We start from the raw sequence: 15,512 nt of genomic DNA, 5'->3' as shown, positions 1-15,512 counted from the left end.
CTTTAGTCCAACTCGTCCATGCTGACCAGATATCCCAACCCAATCTAGTCCCACCTGCCAGCACCTGGCTCATATCCCTCCAAACCCTTCCTATTCATATACCCATCCAAATGCCTTTTAAATGTTGCAATTGTACTAGCCTTCACCACTGCCTCGGTCAGCTCATTCCATACACGTACCCACCCTGTGTGTGAAAAAGTTTCCCCTTAGATCTCTTTTATATCTTTCCCCTATCTACCCTAAACCTATGCCCTCTAGTTCTGGACTCGCCCACCCCAGGGTAGAGACTTTGTCTATTTATACTATGCATGTCCTTCATGTTTTTATAAACATCTATAAAGGTCACCCCTCAGCCTCTGACACTCCAGCCCGAGCCACTTCAGCTTCTCCCTATAGCTCAAATCCTCCAATCCTGGCAAAATTCTTATAAATACTTTTTTGAATCCTTTCAAGTTTCACAACATCCTTCCGATAGGAAGGAGCCCAAAAGTAGCCTTGGAACTGTTTTCAGTGTTTGGGATATCGGACCTTTAAACTTTGTTAACTGGGAATTGCTACCACAGTATCGCAGATAATGATTTTTTGGGGGGAGAATATTAACTTCTTTAAATGAAGAAAACAAAAATATGCAAAATTAAAATAATAAAGGAGACATAAGGTATATTCCAGGATAATTTATTCCATGCAGTAGATTAATAAATACAGAGCAGCAATGCTCAAAGTACAACCATTCATAATGGTGCATTACCAGTGTGAAAACGCCACATTTGAAATTGTTGGCTCAGTTTTGTAGTGCAGCTCACCACATCTGCACACTGTCATATTTAACATCATGGATTTAATAGACTACGCTATACATGCATACAAATACAGGTATAACTATGGGCTTCCAGCTAGTCAATACAACTACTAACTAGTAATGAATAGCTGTTCTGCAATTACATTTTAAACAACATTACAGAATTGAGCAATAATTTTTATAATGCTATATTGTTTTTAAACATTTTACATATTGTTAAACATACTAGAAGTGTGAAACAGCAAAACTATAATAGCAGCTTTTCGTCATAAATGGCACTTCCAACTGGCATATCTTCATATAGCATAATTGCACTGGCAAAGCAAGTTCAGATAACGTCTTACAGCTGTACAGTCAATTCAGCAACACTCTCCTCTTCAGCATCTGCCCGGTTAGCTCGGATCTCCACCAGGGTCCTAGCAAAACGTGCCCACTCATCACCATGAGGAATTGCCAATTGCTGTGTGAAAACAAGTGAAAGTACATCACCTTGAGGAAAACGTTACTAACACTCAGCTGTAAAGCTTCAAAAGGTATACATATCTCCTGTTCAATTCATATGGTGACTCTGCTAATATCTTTTGCTGTTTATCTTCCTCATTGGTCAAGATTCACATGCTGTATATGTTTGGATTTATTATGCACACCTTGAATAGGTTTAATGGCTCAAATATAAATGTTTCACAATCTAACAAGATATAAAAAGGTTGTAAATCATTAGCCTGCATTAATTGTCATTTAACTACTATGAAGAGTCATTAACTGTGCAACATATTGGCAGTCCTGTCACGAGCTTTGAAAGAAGACAGAGTGCTATAGAAACACAGCAGATCGGGCAGCACCTGAAAAGAGAAAATAATTAACGTTTCAAATCCAATGACCCTTTGTCAATCTGTTGCGTTTCTCCAGCATATACTGTTTTGTTTCAGATTTCCAGCATCTGTAGTTCTGTGTGCTTAGTTTATTTGACAGACATTCTGATACAGCTAAGAATTAGGTTGCACAATTTCCTTTCAATACATGAAGTGGTATTTTGGCTAAACATAAATCCAATGAAAAGGATTCAGCTTACTGCAAAAGTTGGAATTTTGGCCAGTCCCAACTCATTTTCAATGGTTAAGGAATTAGAGTACAAAACCTACTTACAATTTCGCACAAATTGTCAATCTATTTCAGAGGTGTACATTCAGGAGGATGATTGTTAAATGTGGATATGTTATCTGTAAAGGTCTAGGAAGTAATTAGTTAGCAACCAATACAAAAATGATTCCAGGAGGCAATACTCATGGTTGCATTTGAGAGTCAGCTATTATATCATGTGACACCAGTCTCAGCAGCTTGCAGTCAGGCAATTTGTCAAGTGGTAATTAAGCAGAAATCTTTAAAGCTTTACAAACATAAGAAGTGTGGTTATTTAAAACACCTGAGAATCAAAAGACAATGAAAATATATAACATCGGTTATTGTGGAAAATGAAAACAAAACACTGGTGCAATCAACTAGCGTTATTTCCTATCACTGGAAAGCAAAACTAAAAATCTATTCTACCAAAAGGAAGGCTGCGAGATCTACTCTGGGTCTATGCCATCTATGTGTTACCTGCTATGCTGCTTTGAAATAAAACATGGTTGCAGAGGAAGAAATATTGTCAATGTGTTTTACCCATGTATAACAACAACATTTAAAGTTGCCACTGGGTGCTACTTATGCATCTGTGAGGGGGCATAGACAATATTAGTCTCTCATGCCAATAATCTCAGTAATGCCCCTATGCATGCACAAATAACATCATGTAGATTAGAGAATGTACTCCTGCCAAACAGGATACTTGACAATTAACTCTTGACCATCATTGGCCCATTGATCTGAAGCCATAGCAACATTCAAAATCATTGAGAACTTTCAGCACATGTTCCATGCTTTCCATTGCCTGAAGTAATTTGTAAATATTTAGGCCTTAGTTCTGAAATAAGCTCCCAACCAAACCATTCATACTTTTACCATCCTGGAAGTGCAAAGATGCGATAGTTGAGTTACTAACTAATCCTTGCAATCAGATCCCAAACTGTAATTTTCTGAAACAATTGCATTTGCATTCAAATCATATAATACTAATCAGATATGGGGTGGCTGGCAAGTTTCAATCTTCCAATACCTAGGGTTAAAACATCTATGATAACAATATTTAATGCTGAGAGGAGACACTGGAGCTTTTGTCCTGTGAATTTAGGGATGGTGCCATTTTTATTACAGGCAGCTGTTACACTGCTCCTTTGTTGTGGCATTGTCCTACCATGCTTTAATCATGTGCATGTGTGAGGATTACTTCATCCAGTGATCAAGTTAGAGTCGGCATAGAAACAGAAGCTTTGATCCAACTCACCTGCACCGACCAGATATCCTAAATTAATCTAGTCCCATTGGCCAATATTTGGCCCATATCCCTTTAAGCCCTTCCTATTCATATATCCATCCAGATGCCTTTTATATTTTGCAATTGTGACTGGTTTCCTCCATCATCTTTGGCAGCTTATTCCACATACCTCATCTGCTACCTGAAAAAGTTGTCCCTTAGATCCCTTTTAAATCTTATCCCTCTCACCATAAACCTATACCCTCTAGTCTAAGACTTCTCACTCCTGGGGAAAGTACCTTGGCTATTCACCCTATCCATGCCCCCACCCCATGATTTTAAAGACTTCTATAAGATCACTCCTTATCCTCCCATGCTCCAGGGAAAATAGCCCCAGCCTATTCATCTCTCCCTATAGCCTAGATCCTCCAACCCCAGTGACATTCTTTTAAATCTTTTCTGAACCCTTTCAAGTTTCACAACATCTTTCCTATAGCAGGGAGATCAGAACTGAATGTAGTATTCCAAAATACAGCTAAAAAGTAAAATCACTATAAGCTACTTCCATCTCATCAATAAATACTGGCCTAATCAGCGACACCCACATTCTGTGAATGATTTAAAAAAAAACTTCATCTCATCATTCTCACCAGCTACTTCAAGCAGGATTCAGTTCTGAAGAGGAGTCTTACTGGACTTGAACATTAACTCTGTTTCTCCACAGATGTGACTAGATCTGCAGAGCTTCTGCACTTTTTAATTTCAAAACATATATACTACTCCCTGGCAAAATTTAATTACCACATGAATCAACAAACTAGATGCATATACTAGTGTGCAATTAAGCTCAAAGCAGCCTATTTGAATGACACCCCTTCCACCACTTTAAACATTGAGTCCTTCTACTGCTGATACACAGTGGTAGCAACATGTACTTTATATACATGATGCACTGCAGAAATTCATTATGGATCCTTTAATACTCCTTTCCAAAACCACAAGTCTACCACCCAGAAGGACAAGGATGGTAGATCCATGGGACACTACAAACCTGCAAGATACCCTTATAAGCTACACATCATTCTGACTTAGAACTATATCAGTACGCCTTCAGTCACTGGGTCAAAAACCTGGAACCCATTGTGATAGTACTCCAGGTGTACTGGCAACACGATTGCAGCAATTCACAAAAACAGCTCAATATCACTTTCCTCGGACACAAAGCTGGCCTTACCAGAGACACCCATATAACATGGATGAAGACAGGCCATTTGCAAATAAGTGATCATCTTAATTAATAGCAAATTTACGAATATCTATACAAAAAAGGAAGAATTTGAGGAATATTTCAGAAGTAACTTGTAGTTTATCACCAGACTCTAAAACTATTCCATGAGTTTTAATTGATTTTTTAAAAACATTTTGACGGAAACATTCCAAGAGATTCAGTGCAAAGATTAGTTGTCTAGACTTCCCTCAAAAATCATTAACAAGGGATAAACATTCTGAATTTTTTTTTTGCAAAGAATAAAACATGTTACTTAATGATTTACTGGGAAATGTGCCACTAACCAAAAAGATATTTTAGTAGAAACACACTTAATCATGGTGTAAGTGAAAGAACTTTATTGACAAACATCCAAATTCCAGTACTTTGATGACTGATTTAATGGGTTCTTGGCATCTAAGTACGCTGTTATTTAAAAAAAACTCTCCTCCATAATTCATTCTCAAATCCAATTTCAAATTCCGGAACATGAGGAGGCACTGAATACTTTTCTGCAATGAGAGAACCAATTTAATTTAATAAGCGTTAGAGAACACATCATCAGGCAGTTAGTCTTAGGTATTCAGTTTATTAAGTGTCTAAATTGTATTAGAAGCAATTGATAAAGCAGGACCATCAAATTCCCCTTTGTTACTATTTGTCTTAAGCTATCATACACATTTGTAAAGCAATTAACAAAATCACCAATTAATGCTTCCTACATACCAGCTAATCGGCTGACTGACAGTGAAATGTATGTTAGATTGCCAAATGTACTCAAAAAAACTAAACAAAAATTAAATGATGAGAAGTAAATTTATTAGAAATATAATCCCAAGACCATAAAATGTAAGAGCAGAAGAAGGCCATTCAGCCCATCAAGTTTGCTTCACCATTCAATAAGTTATAGAGTCAAAAGGTCAACGAAACAGGCCCTTTGATCCAAACAGTCCATGTCCAACATAATCCCAAACTAAACTCATCCCACCTGCCTGCACCTGGCCAATATCCCTCCAAATCTTTCCTGTTCATGTACTTATCCAAATGTCTTTTAAAATGTTGTGATTGTGCCCACATCTAGCATTTCCTCAGGACGTTCATTCCATGTGTGAACCGCTCTGTCAAACATTTGCCCTGCATGTCTTTCATAATTATCTCTTCTCTTACCTTAAAAAACTGCCCTCTAGCCTTGAAATCCCCCAGCCTAGAGAGAAGACACCGACCATTAATCCTATCTATACCCCTCATGATTTCGTAAATTCCTATAAGGTCACCTCTCAACCTCCTGTGCTCCAGTGAAAAATGACCCAGCCTATCTCAAACCTTCTTGGCTGATCTGAACATTTTCAGTTTTAATGTTAGTGTGTAGCTAGATCATACAGAATCAAGAAAAATCACTAGTAATGAAAAGGTGCAAAACAGATAATGTTTGCATAATTGCTTTTTTTTAATTGTAAGGGGTTCTACTTTAAATCTGGCTATTGAAGTGTGATCTTTATACTGTTGCAAATTCAGGTTAATTATTCTTTCATGTTAGTATGCTCCCTATGAAATCCCTGCATTATGAGAAGATTGTCTTGAACTAGGCTTTGAAAGTAATGTCAGATCTTAGAAAGAAAATATTTGAATTCAAGGGGGAAAAATGCATTGAGAAACTGAACTTGATGCATGACAAATTATATCATGAAAACAGATGCCCAAATCAAGCAAATGCTTCCCATTTCAACATTTCAAATTTATAGAAATGGTTACTGGAATAGTAAATGCATTCCTGATTTGCAATGGTTTCATTTATATTAAACTGAATGGAAAAGATTGCTATTTTCTGTATCTTTCTGAATTTCATCATGATTACAATAGATAACAGAATAATAACTTGGGCAAAAATCAGAACACTCACTGGGAACAACACAATTGATGAACATATTTACAAATTTCCCAGTTTTTCATTTTCAGGGGATTAATAAAACAAAGTTATCCTTTAATGAGATGTTTATCCAGTACATTCATCATGTTAAAATAAATGCAAAAGATACTTAAGACTTATATGCATGAACTTGGGAGTTCTACTGAGTTCCAAAAGGCATTTGATAAGATCAGACGGTTAGGGGTAACATATTAGCATGCATAAAAGATTAACGGGCTCAGAGAAAACAGTGGGGATAATGGAATACCACAGGCATCCATGATAGATCCTCAACCATCAACGTTTTGAATGAGGGGATTGAAGGTATGGAAACTAAGTTTGTCAATGACTCCCAAGATAGGAAAATAAACTGTCAAGTAAAGGTATAGAATATGCAAACAGTTAAAACAAGATTGGCAGATGGAATGTTATGTGGACTAAAGTGAATTTATCCATTTTGAGGGGACAGGAAAAGTTATTCCTTTGAATGGAATAATTTTAGAGCTAAGTGGTACAGAGGGATCCAGGAGTGCTGATGTGTTAATCACAAAGTATGCAAATACAGCAAGGCAAATCGAATGTGATCGTTTATGGCAAGAAGAATGAAATATAAAAGTAAAGTTATACTATAGTTGTGAAAGGTATTGATAGGATCACATCTGAACTATTGTTCAAGTTTTGATTTCCTTATTTGAAAAAAAATGCTTTAACAGCAGTTCAGAGATAATTCAATCAACTCATTCCTGGGATGACTTAGTTATCTTTTGAAGAACGGTTGAACAAAGTAGACCCAGAACCACACCCACACCCACATCCATTGCAGTTAGGAAGAATCAGAGGTGATCTTGTTGAAATATAAAATCTTTAAGGAACTGCCTAGAGTGGATACCCAGAGGCTTTTTCTACTTGTGGAGGAGACTAAAATAATGATACATAAAAGTGGAATAATATATTCTTAATCTCAGGTGGAGATCAGGAGAAATGTTCTTTTAAAATTTAGTTAGTGTGAAAATCTTGGAAGATAGTGGAAGGCTGGCTCTTTAAATTTATTCCAAAGCTAGTTTCAACAGATGTTTGATAGAAAAGGGATTCAAGGATTATGGGGAACAAGTAAGAAAGTGGAGATGAGACCATATCTAGATCATCCATGATCTTGTAACGTAGTGAAGCAGGTTTGAAGCACTAAATGGTACATTCCTGCTCCTATGACCTATGTTACTGAATAATTGTAAAATCTAAAATTAGTACAAGAAGGTATCTTTAAAAAGATGCAACTAAAATATAGGAGATGTTAAGATTTGAAAAAGGTGATAAATAAAAATAATCTGGGGTGTTCCATGAACAGTAGGGTAATCTCTGAATAATCTTTCTTCATTGACTGGAGGAATACAAAGCCATGGTAGTTCCTGAGGCTCAATTTAATATGGCATTACAATTTATCAAACATATTACTATGTTAAAATTAGCAGGTCTCAAAACGAGAGAGATTTAGCAACATATACAAATGACTGATTCAAAATTGAACATTTAACCTTTTTTTTCAAAAACTTGATTAGCAAATTGAAAGTATTTGCATTATTAACTGCAGAATTATGAAAGTGATGTTCCTATATTTTCATAATTATATTAAGTTTTACATTGAATTAATTGATGCAAATAAAAATTTGTCATTTGCATTTAGAATTGAGAATAGTTAATAATTCAAATTCTACCTGTTATTGTGAGTTTGTTACAACAAATCATTTTTGCAGAATTTCAATATTTGACTTTTACATCTTTCTAAACTTGTGGGGAAAATTGTAATTCTGAATTCATAGGTGAGTGAGGTACTGATCCATGTCAGTTACTCAAAGAGTTGGTCAGTGGAAGTGCCCAATTTTAGAAATGTGATAAGCAAAATGTTCATTAAAATCTGAATCACCAATGTGGTTTCCTTTTACTTGTTGCTGAAACATATATTTAGTGAAGATTCTCCTTTAAAAAGATTAATAATGACCTTCAAAACACTATTCAAATGAAATAATGTATTTTAAATGCTATGTAAAATAAACATGCTTATCAGAACGCTTTTACTTTTAAAACGTAAATTAACATGGAAGAGCAATACATTTTGAAGATTTCTTATTCATGACTTATTTCTATTCAAGATACAAGCAGTTTGTAAGAATAATTCAAATGCAAATTATTAATTTGCAATCAAGCCATTTCATCATTCTTTCTTAACAGCGATAATATTATTGTTTATTTTTTGTGGTTTGCTGATTGGGAGGATCACAGTAGATAATGATGGTGAAGATGCTCCATGTAATGGACGAATGACAAACATCTACACTAAGAATCATTAGCAGCAAAAAAAAATCGTTCTTTGCTGAAATGAGCGTAATTCTGAATTATGAAAGAAAAATATTATATCCCAGCTTTTATATCTTTAAGTTTGAACACAGAATGATGTGTTCCCAAGATTTTAAAAGGATGCAAAATTTCAACTAAAGATATGCATGTACAAATAATCAAATCACAGCAACTAAACAAGATTACAAAACTAATAAGAAGTTTTATAATTACCTCACTAACATCATAAACCCATACGTGTCCTTCTGAATCTCCTACTGCCACCTCCCTGCCAGTTGATGCCCATCTGACCCGATTAAGTGCAGATGTCCCCTCAACAGCTGCACTAGCTGTTGGCACCTGAAATGAAGCAATATTAACAAGTAAATTTATAACAGAGTTTAGGTGACTTACACATACAAACTAAAAACAGAACTAGCTGCGTAATTCATCGATTCTCCAATAATTCAGTCAAAAGGAAGACCACTGTAGCTAATACAAGTTAAAGCAAAGGTAAAAACCCTCAATAGCATGGTATTATTTTGCTTAATAAAACAGCCCCATAAACCTGCTCTATCGTGATATATGATTATGCCTGATTTTGGATTTCAACCTCCCTTTCCTACCTGCTTCCTGTATTCCCACAATTCCCAAAACAGCAAAAAAATCTCAGCCTTCATAATGCATCCATCAAATCTTGAGTAGAGAATTTACAAGATGCAGTGAGTGGCAAAATTTCTCATCAAAAAGGCCTAAGTGATGTTCCTTGTAGGAAATGCATACAAATTTGTCTGAATATCAAAATTTAGAAGCTTCATGCCTGGGAAAAAAATTGGTCTTTATTATTAGTAAAGTGAATAACTTATGCTTCCTCAAATTAAACTCACCTTGCTGCAGACTCATTTAACTCATTTCTTCCATCCTTCTCACAGCTTACATTCCCATCTGGCTTTGTATTGTCAGGAAATTTAGATACATTACTCTCACTTTCTTCATTTAAATCAGTGTATAAATAATCCCAACACTGACCATTGTGACATCACTATTTACAGCATCCCAACTTGAGAATACCCTGCTTGTTTGTACATCCTGCTTCCTAACTATTAACAAAGCACTTATCCGTGCTAACATTTCACCCTTGACTCCATAAACTCTTATACAGCATATTAATCTTTTATGTGGAATCCTATTCAAAGCCTTTTGGAAATCTAAATATACTACATCAATGGATTCTTCTTTATTTCCACTACCAGAGTATCCTAAAAAAATGAACAAACTTGTCAAACATGATTTCCCTTCTGTTGGTTTGTGTAAGATCACATTAACACTATATAGTTATAGTAACAGGTTTTCTGGAATGTTAACACATATTTAGTAATCGATTCCAACACTACCTTAATGATGATGCCACCAACTGGCCTGTAATTCCCAACTTCCATCTTTCTTGAATGGCTGTGTATTATTTGCTAACTTCTAATCCCTGAAACCATTCTAAAATGCAGGGAGTTTTGGAAAACCCCGAACAGTGCATCATCCATCTACATATGGACCAGTTTCAGAGCCAAATTTCCATCTGGTCTTGGGAATTTATGGGCTTAATTGCTTATAAAATTAACTTTAGAAAGATTTTTGCTGTTTTGATGAAACCTTTGCTTCCCAAAATCTTTTGCACTGCTTTGTGAAATTGCATTCAACACAATTTAGATAGCAGTCATTTATCTTCATTTACCGGCCAGCTGAAACAATTTTTTTAACAATATCATTCATGGGGTCAGGGTATTGCTGGAGTCTGATGCCAACTGGCATTTAAATAAATGTGGCTTCCCCCAAGAGTAATAATAAAAAATCTGAACCATAAGGGAAATACAGGATAGTGATGATGTTGGGATCTCACAGACTAACAGTAGAATACTTGGCTTCACTTAATAAATTCAATTTTTGAAAAAAAAAATTACAATTCTAACTGTTCACATTCACTAAGGCGAGGGATATTACTGAAGTTCCAGTTTGGAAAGATAGAGTCAGCCTCACACATTCCATGTTCAGGTTCAGCCAGGCAGGATTTAGAAATGAGCCATTTACAGCACTTCCATAATTTCTTAAGGTTATAGTTTAAAATTTCAACCTGCATTAATTGATTAGGTTTAAGATTATAACCTCCACACTATTCCTGAGGCAGCAATTGCTAGTAGTCATTCTGCTTTTTTCCCCAAGTTTAATAACATCATTCCCATAGCAGGGTGACCAGAACTGCACAGAAGAGGCCTCGCCAACTTTCTTTTCAACCACAGCATGGTGTCCCAACTCCTATACTCAAAATGCCTGAAAAAATGCCTTCTTAAATACCCTGCTTACCTGTGTTGCAAATTTTAAAGAATTATGTATCTGAAACGAAGTCTCTCCGTACTACAACACTATCCAGGGTCTTACCATTAATTGTATAAGACCTGTTCTTGTTTGTTGCAACTAAATGCAATACCTTGTATTTAGTCAAATTAAGGTCTATCTGCCACTCCTCAGCCCGTTACCAAGAGATTTAGATAAATTCAACCTTAGATAATCTTCTTCACTGTCTACTACACCACCAATTTTGGTGTCATCTGCAAGCTAACTATGCCTCCTATATTCTCATACAAATCATTTATATAAATGACAAACAAAAATGGGTCCTATACCAATCCCTGTGGAACACTTCTGGTAAAGGCCTCCAGTCTGAAAAACAACCATCCACCACTACCCTCTGTTTTCTGCCATCAAACTAATTTTGTATCCAATTGGTAAGCTCATCCTGAATCCTATTTGATCTAACTTTACTAATTAGTCTACAATGCAATACCTTATCAAAGGCTTTACTGAAATCCATGTAAACATATCTATCACTCCGCCCTCATCAATCCTTTTGGTTACAACTTCACAAAAGAAAGCTTAATCAAGTTTGCAAGACAATTTCTCTCACACAAAACCATGTTGACTATTCCTATTCAGTCCTTGCCTCTCCAAATACATACAAATAAAGATCACTTTGATGGGATTGTACTATAGGAAGAGGAAAATTGGGAAACAAGTATGATGGGAGATCTCAGACATATGTAAGCTTAATAACGTAAAAATGGGGCACTTTAATTTTCCAAACAATGACTGGAGCTACCATAGTGTTAAAGATTTGGATGGTGAAGAGTTTGTCAAATGTGTTCAAGAAAATTTTCTTTATCAATATGTGGATGCTCCTACTAGAGAATGAGCAAATTAAACCTTTTGGGCAATAAGACAGGGAGGGTGGGGGAGCACTTTGGGCCTAGTGATCATAATTTTATTAGTTTCAAAATGGTTAGGGTAAAGGATAAGACTTCTATAAAAGTTAACGTTTTTAACTGAAGCAAGGCAAATTTTAATAGTATGAGACAAAAACATTCAAAAGTTGATTGGAGTAGACTATTCGCAGGTAAAAGGACAGCTGACAAGTGGGAGGCTTTCAAGAGTCTAATGACGAGAGTTCAGAGGCATTTTGTTCCTATTAGATTGAAGGATTAGGCTGGTAAGAGTAAGGAACAATGGATGAATAAAGATAGAGATTCTAGTTAAGAATAAAAGAGAATTTTATTTTATTTTAGGTACAGACAACTTGTTTCAACTGAATATCTTAAATCTTAAGGGTATCCTTAAGAGAGAAATCAGGAAGGCAAAGAAGGGATATGAGATAGCATTGGCAGATAAGGTTAAGGTTAATTCAAAGAGAGTCTATAAATGCATTAAGAGGGTAATTAGAGAGAGAAGGTAGGCCTCAAAGATGAAGGAGGTCACCTTTGAGTTGAACCCCTATAGATAGGAGAGATCACCAAATGAATATTTTGCGTCAGTTTTTACTTTGGAGAAAGAAATGGACTCTAGAGAATGCAGAGAAATAAACTGTGATGTTTCAAAAACAGTTCACACTACAGAAAATCAAGTTCGGGAGGTCTTAAAGATTATAGAGGTGGATAACAACCTCCAGGACTTGATCTAATGAATCCCAGAATGTTTTGGGAAAGAAATTACCCCTTACAGAAATATTTACATTATCTATAACTATGGGTGAAGTGCCCGATGACTGCAGGGTGGCTAATGTTATAACTTTGCTTAAGAAAGGTTAAGAGGAGAAACTGGGGAATCGTAGACCTGTGCGTCGGACTTTGGTTGTGGTCAAATTGTTGGAGGTGACTATAAAAGATAGGATTTATGGATATTTAGAGAGGTGAAACTTGATTAAGGATAGTCACTATGGTTATGTGTGAGAAATAGTGTCTCAGAAACTTCATTGAGTTTTTTGAGGAAGTTACCCAAAGGAATGATGCTGGTAGAACAAGAGACGTTGTTTGTTTGAATTTTAGCAAAACCTTTGACAAGGTTATGCATGGTAGACTAATTGGTAAAGTTAGGTCGCATGAGATTCCAGGTGAGCTTGCTAATTGGCTTAACAGCAGGTGACACAGAAATGGTGGAAGGTTGCTTTTTGGACTAGAGGCTGTGACTAGTGGTGTTCCACAGGGATTGGTTTTGGGTCCTCTTGTTTGTCATTTATATAAATGATTTGGATGAGAATATAGAAGGCATGGTGAGTAAGTTTGCGGCACAGTGGCTCAGTGGTTAACACTGATGCCTCACAGCACCAGGGACCCAGGTTCGATTCCAGCCTTGGGCGACTGTCTGGAGTTTGCACATTCTCGCAATGTCTGTGTGGGTTTCCTCCGGGTGCTCCGGTTTCCTCCCACAGTCCAAAGATGTGCAAGTCAGGTCATTTGGCCATGCTAAATTGCCCATTGCATTAGTTAGAGGGAAATGGGTCTGGGTGGGTTACTCTTCGGAGGGTCGGTGTGGACTGGTTGGGTTGAAGGGGCTGCTGTGGTAATCTAATGTAATCTAATGACACCAAGACTGGTGGCATTGAAGAAGGTTTTGTAAGATTACAAAGCGGTTAATGAAGCTTACCTTCATTGCTCAGTTCTTTGAGTACAGGAGTTGGGAAGTTGTGTTGCAATTGTACAGGACCTTGGTGAGGCCTCTTCTGGAATACCATGTCCATTTCTGATTGCCCAATTATAGGAAGGATATTATCATATAGGAGAGGATTCAGAAGAGATTTACCAGGATGTTGCTGGGTATGGAAGGTTTGGGTTATAAAGAAAGACTGGATAGGCTGGGATTTTTTTCACTGGAGCATAGGAGGTCGAAAGGCGATCTTATACAAGTTTATAAAATAATAAGAGGTGGAGCTGAGAAATAAGAAGGGTGCAGTTACATTGTTGGGGCTGTATTACAGATCTCCCAACAGTGAGTGTGAGGTAGAAGAACAAATAGGTAAACAGATTATGGAAAGATGTAGAGGCAACATGGTGGTGATGGGAGATTTAAATGTTCCCAACATTGACTGGGATACACTTAGTGTCAGAGGTCTGGATGGGGCAGAATTTCTAAAAAGCGTCCAGAAGAGTTTTCTAGAGCAGTATGTCAATAGTCCAATGAGGGAAGGGACTATACTGGACCTGGTGTTGGGGAATGAGCCAGGCCAGGTGTTAGACGTCGCGAAGAGGGATTTCTTTAAGAACAGTGACCACAATTCTGTAAGTTTTAGAATACTCGTAGACAATGATGAGATTGGTCCTAAGGGAAGAGTACTAAACTGGACCAGGGCCAATTATATCAAAATTAGGCAGGAGCTGGGAAATGTGGATTGGACACAGCTATTTGAAGGGAAGTCCACAATTGATATGTGGGAGGCTTTCAAAGATAGGTTAACGGTAGTGCAGGATAGGTAAAAACAATGACTGCAGATGCTGGAAACCAGATTCTGGATCAGTGGTGCTGGAAGAGCACAGCAGTTCAGGCAGCATCCAACGAGCAGCGAAATCAACGATTCGGGCAAAAGCCCTTCATCAGGAATAAAGGCAGAGAGACTGAAGCGTGGAGAGATAAAGTTGGGGAGGTTGGGGGTGGGGAGAGAGTAGCATAGAGTACAATGGGTGAGTGGGGGAGGGGATGAAGGTGATAGGTCAGGGAGGAAAGGGTGGAGTGGATAGGTGGAAAAGGAGCTAGGCAGGTCGGACAAGTCCGGACTAGTCATGGTGACAGTGCTGAGCTGGATGTTTGAAACTAGGATGAGGTGGGGCAAGGGGAAATGAGGAAACTGTTGAGGTCCACATTGATGCCCTGGGGTTGAAGTGTTCCGAGGCGGAAGATGAGGCGTTCTTCCTCCAGGCGTCTGGTGGTGAGGGAGCGGCGGTGAAGGAGGCCCAGGACCTTCATGTCCTCGGCAGAGTGGGAGGTGGAGTTGAAATGTTGGGCCCACGGGGCGGTGTGGTTGATTGGTGCGGGTGTCTCGGAGATGTTCCCTAAAGCGCTCTGCTAGGAGGCGTCCAGTCACCCCAATGTAGAGTAGACCGCAGCGGGAGCAACGGATACGATAAATGATATTAGTGGATGTGCAGGTAAAACTTTGATGGATGTGGAAGGCTCCTTTAGGGCCTTGGATCGAGGTGAGGGAGGAGGTGTGGGCACAGGTTTACAGTTCCTGCGGTGGCAGGGGAAAGTGCCAGGATGGGAGGGTGGGTCGTAGGGGGGCGTGGACATGACCAGGTAGTCACGGAGGGAACAGTCTTTGCGGAAGGCGGAAAGGGGTGGGAAGGGAAATATATCCCTGATGGTGGGGTCTTTTTGGAGGTGGCGGAAATGTCGGCAGATGATTTGGTTTATGCTAAGGTTTGTAGGGTGGAAGGTGAGCACCAGGGGCGTTCTGTCCTTGTTACAGTTGGAGAGGTGGGGTCTGAGGGCGGAGATGCGGGATGTGGACGAGATGGGTTGGAGGGCATCTTTAACCACGTGG

The 15,512-nt window shown here is 37.9% G+C and overlaps 1 protein-coding gene across 2 annotated transcripts in view; it reads right to left on the bottom strand.

Moving 5' to 3' along the window:
* Positions 1-659: 659 nt before the first annotated feature.
* LOC132816034 (cytoplasmic dynein 1 intermediate chain 1) overlaps positions 660-15,512 on the bottom strand; it is a 282,803-nt gene continuing 267,950 nt past the window's right edge. For both annotated transcript variants that reach the window (XM_060825446.1, XM_060825447.1), the window contains 2 exons: positions 8,891-9,016; positions 660-1,259 (listed from right to left, as the gene is read on the bottom strand). In XM_060825446.1, coding sequence (XP_060681429.1) covers positions 1,140-1,259; positions 8,891-9,016 — 246 coding nt within the window. In that variant the 3' untranslated portion in view covers positions 660-1,139. The remainder of the gene's footprint in view (positions 1,260-8,890; positions 9,017-15,512) is intronic.

This window comes from Hemiscyllium ocellatum, chromosome 5 (genome assembly GCF_020745735.1).
Source record: "Hemiscyllium ocellatum isolate sHemOce1 chromosome 5, sHemOce1.pat.X.cur, whole genome shotgun sequence".
Taxonomy (NCBI): Eukaryota; Metazoa; Chordata; class Chondrichthyes; order Orectolobiformes; family Hemiscylliidae; genus Hemiscyllium; species Hemiscyllium ocellatum.
Note: the sequence above shows the minus strand (reverse complement) of the source record. Positions and strands in the feature narration are given on the sequence as shown.